The 8459-nt window shown below is 48.8% G+C and overlaps 1 protein-coding gene across 7 annotated transcripts in view; it reads left to right on the forward strand.

Moving 5' to 3' along the window:
- Tead1 (TEA domain transcription factor 1) overlaps positions 1-8459 on the forward strand; it is a 220906-nt gene that overhangs the window by 179379 nt on the left and 33068 nt on the right. For all 7 annotated transcript variants that reach the window (XM_021198957.2, XM_021198971.2, XM_029538170.1 and 4 more), the window contains one exon: positions 501-625. In XM_021198957.2, coding sequence (XP_021054616.1) covers positions 501-625 — 125 coding nt within the window. The remainder of the gene's footprint in view (positions 1-500; positions 626-8459) is intronic.

Genomic DNA, 8459 nt, shown 5'->3' on the forward strand with positions numbered 1-8459 from the left:
GACAGGGTTTCTCTGTGTAGCCCTGGCTGTCCTGGAACTCACTCTGTAGACCAGGCTGGCCTCGAACTCAGAAATCCACCTGCCTCCGCCTCCTGAGTGCTGGGATCAAAGGTGTGCACCACCACGCCCAGCTCTCTTCTTTTTTATATTGTTCAACTCTTGAGCTGTGGGGTGGTGCTATGCACACTTAAGGAGGGTCTTTCCTCTGCTTCAGTTAAACCTCGTAGATAGTTTACCATGGTAATTCTAAGTTTAGTCAAGACAACAACAGACATGAATCATCCCAGTGTCCCCTGCCACAGCTCTTTAACCTTACCGGGAGCTGGCCTCAGGATGAGCTTCATGCCGTCTGCTTAGCTGTCACTGTCCGCAGGAGCCCCAGCCCGAGTGTCACCCATGGAAGTATTTCCCTTTTAGGTCCTCTGCGTTCAGAATTCTACCCCATTGAGGTCTGGAGGGAGGTGCATGCACTTGTGTAAAGGTGACAATTGTTATTTCAGGGTTTGAGCCTGCGTCAGCCCCAGCCCCCTCAGTTCCTGCCTGGCAGGGCCGATCCATTGGCACAACCAAGCTTCGCCTGGTGGAATTCTCCGCTTTCCTTGAACAGCAGAGAGACCCAGACTCGGTGAGTATGCGCAGAGGGGTGTGGCTAACAGGAAGTGCTTCTGTGCCTGCTCATGTCTTCACCGTGTGGTCTCTCCCTTACTGACCCCTTCCCTTCCACCTGTGTGAAATGTCCTGTGTAAAAACATGTGGAGCCACCAGGTTATATTTCCTCACCCAGGATGAAGGATGCTGCTGTCAGGCATCTTCTCATAGCTTCAGGTATGAGAGGTGGGTGTTCACTGCCGTGTGGACCACAAGCTCCACGGACTTCCTTGGCTGGAGGGCAGACCTTCACCAGGCTTGTATCTCATAAAATTTAACAATGGGGAACACTTACTGAGCCTTCTTGTGTGGCTGATGGGATGTAAAGTGTCTGGACTCTTAGATAAATGAGGACCCTGAATTAGTAACTTCTTTAGTCATATAGTTATGTCTGCTAGGTTAAAGATTCATCTTAAAAAGCTAAAGGCTTAACAGCCAGTCATCATATTATCTGGCGTTTCTAGTTCCCCCCCCCCCCCCCCCAAAAAGTAAAAAAAGCAATTATCTTCTTCAGAAGTGGTGTTGGTGCTTTGATGGCTACTGTAGTCCGCAGTGCCTTGTCATGTTGTAAATACCAGAAACACAGGCATCTGGACTCTATTTGTCATTTTCTTCTTTTCCTTCCCCTCCCACTCCCTCTTGTACACATCATCCCATGCATATGTGAGCCTCCTCTCTTCCTCCCCCCATAAGCCTGTACCCTTTGTTCGCGCCCACTCCTTGGCTGTGAGTGTGAGGGTTGCATCTGTGTGTGGGTGAGCCCCAGGCAGCAATTGAAACAATCATGAGTTAGTGTTTGGGATCCTCACCAACTCCTTTCTCCATACTCTATCTCCCAGAACTGACCTCTTCGGGGGACATGTTAGGTGTGGGGGGGTCTTGCTGCCATCTGTTATCAAGAGAAAGAATCAGAGGCTGGGCACGGTGGCACACACAAAGGCAGGTGGATGTCTGTGAGTTTGAGGCTAACCTGGTCTACATGGTTCTGGGATAGCCAGGGCTATCTAGTGAGACCCTGTGAGAGAAAAGTAGGAGAGGGCGGAGAGGAAGGCACAGTTTGTCACAAGTGAGCATACTGTTCACTCTTATGCTGCGCATCAGAGGTGACCTTCCTAGCTTCTGCTTGGTTGGGTGCACAGGTGCCCAAGGCAGAGGCACTGTACCACATGTTAACAAGTACACCAAGTGTGGGGGCCTTAGATCTACACCCATCACTCTGAGGGCTGTCAGAAGCCAGGACTGTGATGGAGTAAGGTGGATACCAGGAACTGAAGTCCTTGAGACCTGAGCAAGGACGTAGCTGCCAGGTGCCCTCCTCCAGTGGCAGGTGTCATCCAGGACGAACCCTGCCGGGCTGATAGTCCATACAGGTGGGTACATTTTGATGACATAGGTCACCTGCTTGTTGTCTCTGCTTGGAGGCTGGCCTGGTCTTCCCTGTGCCTTGTGTCTGTTCCGGAGTGCTTTGCCATCGAGCCCCATCATTCTGTCCTCTTCAGATAACTTCTGATTTCTTCGCTTTGCAGAGGAGGAAACAGACCAGGCACATTTAGTGACTTAAGGTGTTCAGTTAGCAAACAGAAGGACTGGACTGTATTTCTCCTGAAGTGTCCTCTCATCACACCCATGCTGAAGGACCCCTGAACAGCCTGCATGGTCCTCCATAGGCCTAGATGAGCCAGGCTCTCCCCCTGTGCCCGATTAACACACATTGGATTTCTTGACACAGTTCCTTGTGTGGCTAGAACATTCCAGAAGCTTCAGGTGCTCAAGTCCCCTAGAGCCTACATACACCCTCCCCTTCATTTTAAATCAGAGATTACGTACATATAAGTGGTTTTATACTTCACTGTTCAGGAAATGTAGCTGGCACTGTCCCATAGACTGAGCTCCCAAACTGAATAAAACAGACACTGAGGGCCAGCTAGACATAGTCTGTCAGGGCCTACACTCTCTCCCTCACAGTTGAAAGCTGCTTGCTCTTCTGCTCCTGCAGAGAACTCACCCATCTACAACTCCAGCGCCCTCTTCTGGCCATCAAAGGCATGTGCACTGAAAGACATACACATACACATACAAACATAATGAAAACTAACATCTTTACAAATAAAAGTTGCTTGACCTTTAGTTTAAAATGTCTACCTTCAACGCTAGACATGTAGCTTAGTTGGAGAGGGCTTATTGAGTATGTACATGCAAAGCCCTGGGTTCCACCCATGGCACCTCAACACTGAGACAGTATAATTTCAGACAATGAAAATACTTTCTAATGTTTCTTAATGTTTCTGACTTGGTGTATGATGTTTAATAATTTCAGATTTCTCCAACTAAAACTGTAATTTTGTGCTCCCTAGTCTCCCATTCCTTCGCACACCCATTTTGCAGTTAAATGTATACAGATGAGTATATAGGGGCAGTTGGTAGAGTGCTGGCCTAGCATGCTTGGAGCCTTGGGTTTGATTGCCAGCATCATGTAACCTGAGCACAATGGCGTGTGCCAGCATTTGGGAGGTAGAGACAGGAGGACCAGGAGTTTACTGTCATTCCGTGGTTCCATGATGAATTACAAGCCACCCCGAGTGGTGTGAGTAGAGGCTGAAAATTGTGTATCTTTCATTTTAATGGAAACATGAGGGCCCAAAGTATGCTTTGTGTACTGGAGAAAAGTGGTAGTTGATTCGTTGAAGTGAAAGGGAATTATCCAAGTTATGTAAAGCGTCTAACAGCATCTCAAGCACACCAGTCTTTGCGGTGACCTCACTCGGCAAGCGCTCTGTGCTGTCCCCGATAAGCCCGAGTGCTGCTTCAGAATTAAGATCAGGCTGAAAAATTTGAAACACGTCGATGATTTCTTTGCTTCTTGAGACTTTGTGTGACTTCCGTGGCATTCATTTCATTGCACTTTGATTCTAAGATAGACACATTAAGGTTGTTTAAAATTCTCCGTTGGTCTATTTCAGAAACTTTTGGAAATAGTTAAAATTTAACATGAAACCTTTAAACACGTTCATTTGATAAGGAACCTAGCAAAGTGGCCAGTAATTCAAGGACCATGACTAAATTGGAGTCTCTAGGTTTTTGCTCCATGTCAACTTGCAGGTGTATTTCTTCTGTTTCTCTGCAGCAGTGTTGGCTCATTTAAATCACGAGTGATAATATACTCTCAGTACAGGCTCAGGAGATGGTCCTGAGCTTAAGAATATTTTCTGGCCGGGCAGTGGTGGTGCACGCCTTTAATCCCAGCACTTGGGAGGCAGAGGCAGGCGGATTTCTGATTTCGAGACCATCCTGGTCTACAGAGTGAGTTCCAGGACAGCCAGGGCTACACAGAGGAAAACCTGTCTCGAGAAACCAAGAAAAAAAAAAAAATAATATTTTCCGCTCTTGCAGAGGGCTGATGTTACATTCTCAGCCACTGCATCAGGCAGCTCACCAGGGGTCTGTAGGCACCTGCGCTCGTGTATACCACCCTATACAGAGGCAGATACACGTGCATATGTACATAATTGAAATAAAATAAATCTTAAAGAATATTCACAGTAGGAGAACTTCTGTTCTCACTAGAGCAAAAAAGAAGCAAAGCAGCCAGGCACAGTGATGGTGAATTAGTTTACTCTGTAGCACGACACTGAAATAGGTCACTCTTCCTGGATAAGAGGCTTGAAGGGGATTCTGTCTCCTAGGCAGCTTTGAACCCTGGTCTTCTGTACCAATGATTGCTTAGCTGCCTAAGAGCATAGAACCTCACCTGCCTCCCTGGTTCAGGGCTGCATAGTCAGTACCAGCCTTGTTTGAAACCCCGCTGGCTCACCACACGACACTGTTGTCATTCCTGAGGACTTCTCAATGTTGTCACTGTCATATGGACTGTGTTCGTTTCATTAGCAGTTATGACCAGTGCCTCTTAAAACTTTCCTATGTGCCAAAACTATATGTTAGCTTATTTAATCCTTATGAAGTAGTTTGTCTAATGTTAGACTGCCAGCTGATACTCAAAATGGGATTCATATCCAGGTCAGATGACTCGAGTCCTGAGACTGTGACCAAAAGGCTGTCTGGTCCATTTATGTCTGAGGAGTCGCCTGTGTTCATGGCCCAAGGCTGTGAGGTTCTAATGGAAGAATAATGGGTGGGTGCACGCCCCCTGCTGGAGCCCCTTGCAGCAGATGGCAGCACTTCCTCAAGTTGGTGGTTGTTTATGTTGGTAGAAAACCAGCAAGGCAGTCCCTCTGTTACCTTTGGCTCCACTAGAGACTGAGAGAAAAACAGCAGAGGGTGAAGAAAGAAGGGAGAGCCTAAAAAACAAAGACTGTTTTAGAAATGATTGAGAATGCTTGAAAATACACTTTCTACATGGTTTCAGGGTTGTGCATCAAGGGGCTTAAAGAAGTACAAGCTCCCACATGGTGCTGGGCGATTTAAAGGGCTGGCGTCTTGAGGGAGTGTTGGGCAGTTGCTTCCTTCTATCTACAAAATCTGTCAGAAGCCGTGCGTGGTGTCCTATGTGTGCCTGGTAAGACCTGGGCAGTTCCTCACTCCCTGCCCCGTCTCAGTCCTGGGACAAGGAACGTCCCTTTATTTGAGCGTTGCCCCTCTATTCACCCGCAGCACAAGCCCTCCCTGTCGGTCTTCCCCCGTGCCAGGCTCCACGTTTCCTGCCTGCTGTGGTCCAAGTGCCAGAGTGACCAGGCGCTGAGAACAGGTAAGGAGAGTGTGCAGGGTTGCTCAGATGACAACCGTATTAGAGAAGGGGACGCTGGCAAGGAGATGACACATGGTCCAGCTCTCTGATGTGCCACTGGAGTACCCTTGAGCAGGGTAGGTGCCCTGAGTTTGCCTTTGTGTGCCTGCATGGCACACCAGCCTTCCTTAGCCACACCATCAGCACTGTGCTAGGCATTGTGCCCCAAAAATGTGAGCCCTCTGGGAGAAAGGCTGGGTGACCCCAGTTTGCAGCTGAGCGCTCTGTGAAGCCAGAGAAACAAAGACTGTCCTTACCTGAACTCTCCCTCCTCACTTTAATGACATCTGTATTGCATACAGAGATAGGATTCCTTGACTTATCAGCAGTGTGAGCCTGTTTCCCGGCTTTGATGTAGGGGCTCTGAGTAGCTATCTTAATTACAGTTTGGTGCTGTCTTTAGGCCGATTGAATGATGCCAAAATGTTTTTTGAACTGGTCTTAAAATGCTATCACGGGAAATAGGACCAGATGGTAGGTAGTGAGGACAAAACCTTGGGGATTAGCCTGCAAGAGGGAGCAGGTACCTGGAATGGCTGAGCACTCTGATGGGCTCCTAATGCAGTTTCCTGTCAGCCATAAACTAAACAAGACCCTGGCATTGCTGTTGCGACCCAGCCTCCCAGCCTCGGAGCTTAGGTAGCACTGAAGCAGTTCACACATGGATGGGCTGTTGGAACTTTGTATCAAAAGCCAATGGCTTGAGGCATTCAGGGCAAGCCCAAGGAGTAAGTTACTAATATCTAGGGAGGTCTCTTAAATGCACAGTGCCCTCCCACACAGCTCCTTTCAGAGAGAGGATGGGCAGTTCACAGATGGGCCTGAGGGGGACAGGAAGCGTTCAGACACTTGTGCTCTGACAACGGGAGAGTTGCTGCAGGGGGTCCAGGCTAGGGATCCTGCAGGGCTTGCATTCCGATCCTCCATCCTAGTTTCTCGGTGGCTGGAGTCTGGAGCTGGGAATCCTGGGCTGGTGTGAGTCATCTGTCCTTGCCTAAGGGAGCCCAAGTCCTCTCAGGAGACTGCAGCCTCTGACCCAGCTCTTACTGGTGTTCCGCAGAAGTACCATCAGATAACCTCAGTCCTTCCAGTAAAGCGATGGGGCCAACATAGACCCAAAGATGATTTAATTTTCTTATCTTTATAGCTCCTTTCAAAAGCTTAAATTCCCAGATCCAGTTAAATTCCTTTGTCGGACCGCAGTTCTGAGGTTGGTTGGTTCAGGAAATGTCTTCAGAACAAGTTAAAGGAAGTCAGCATGTAGGAGCCTTTGTGTGAGGAGGGTGTAAGGTTGAGGATGGAGATTTCTAACCCTCCTAGCATCTGGTCTGGGTGGTCGGGGCAGGGTGCTGAGTCAGCTGAAGGTTCCAGTCCTCAGGCTGTGTAGGGGGCGCTAGAGCACTTACTGCTCTCATCGAGGGGCATGGCCATCTGGGCAGATCTTTCAGAATCTGTTGCAGCTCTCTTTCACTGGACTTTCACATTGACCCCTGGAGAAGACCCAGCCATATGTGTCATTTTTGTGTTCAGATGGCACACAGACCAGGTCGCACAGTTCATACATAGAAGGTTCCTACCTGTGCATTCTTCGCATCCTTGACACTTAGAATACATCATCCCAAAGTACATTAGACCCTCCAGGCCTTGGAGGGTGCCGCTGCTTAGTTTGATGGTCGGCAGGGACTGCGTGGGTCTCTCAGGTTTTCCTCTGTGGTCTTCCAGGGGGAACCTGAGAGATGGGGTGGCATCCAAGGCTTTGCATGATGGCCAAGCGTGGTGCGAACCCTCAGCTCTCCCCACAGTGAAGGATGCTAAGTTGTCGCACGCCAGCACACAGCTTCCCATGGCCGTAGCCTGTCTGCTGGGTGGTTTATAGTCTCTGAGCTGGTCTGGGAACTCACCCTCTTTCTTCATTAGCCTTTGGGGAAGAGGCAATTGAAAGCAGCTGGAAATGCAGGTTTTATAGACATTTCACAGAGGCCCAGCCAGGCTCCATCTGCTTTTCTTGGCGGGTCAGCTTCCCTCCCGCTTGCCGTCCCAGTGCCTACCCTTCATTCAGTCATGGTATCTCTTAAGCTGCACTGGGTGGAAATAGGAAGCAGGAAGGAGGCGTCCTGATGTCACATCCTGAAACTACAAGGGGTCTAGCAGCCTGCTGGGTTTCAGCTCTGGAGGAAACTCCTGGCTCACCTTCTCTCTGGCAGCCTCATAGAGACCCATGCAGTCCCCATCCTCTCCTGGTTGAATCTGCAAGTCACTTTCTTGGCTTGACGCCACACCCACTCCCTGTTCCTGCCATCAAAGGCTGCCCAGGGCACCCTCAGGGTGCCCGGACAGACAGTCCAGGCTGGATCGTGACAGGAAGCAAATGCAGGTGATTTATCCTCTCCCTGATTCAGCTTAGACATTGGTATCCTTCGACATGAATTATTTGTCTCGGTTTCTTTAAATTCCTAAGTGGATTATAATTTTTCTCTTGGTATTATTTGACAGAAGTCATTTTTCAAGGTTTTACTAAGTTCTTCAAATACTTGAAATTTTGGGGAGAAGTTTAGGAAAAGATCGCCACCTTCAGGTGGTTTGGTGTAGTGCAGCTCTCAGCTCTATCCCAGGGCACAGAGGGTTATTTCCCTTCCCTTCCCTTCCCTCCCCTCCCTTCCCCTCCCCTCCCCTCTCCCCTCCTCTCTCCCCTCCCCTCCCCTCCCCCCTCCCCTGCCCTCCCAAAAATGAAGCAGCTACATCAGAATTCCCTAAACAAGATAGATTATCAGTCCTATTGAGGAAAGAAAAAAGGTTGGGGAGAGAAAGGAAAACATTGAAGCCCCAATAGCCATTGCGATCTACTGTCTCGAACTTGGTATATCCCCAGCTCCTCCATCTCATTTTGGAGGACAGATCTTTTATTGGTCAGAGTTCTCTAGAATCACAGAACTTATGGGAAGTCTCTATATAGTAAAGGAATGTATTGATGACTTACAGTCTGTAGTCCAACTCCCAACAATGGTCAGCAGCAGCTGTGAATAGAAGCCCAAGGATCTAGCAGTTGCTCAGTCCCACACGGCAAACAGTC

The sequence above is a fragment of the Mus pahari genome, chromosome 1 (genome assembly GCF_900095145.1).
Source record: "Mus pahari chromosome 1, PAHARI_EIJ_v1.1, whole genome shotgun sequence".
Classification (NCBI taxonomy): Eukaryota; Metazoa; Chordata; class Mammalia; order Rodentia; family Muridae; genus Mus; species Mus pahari.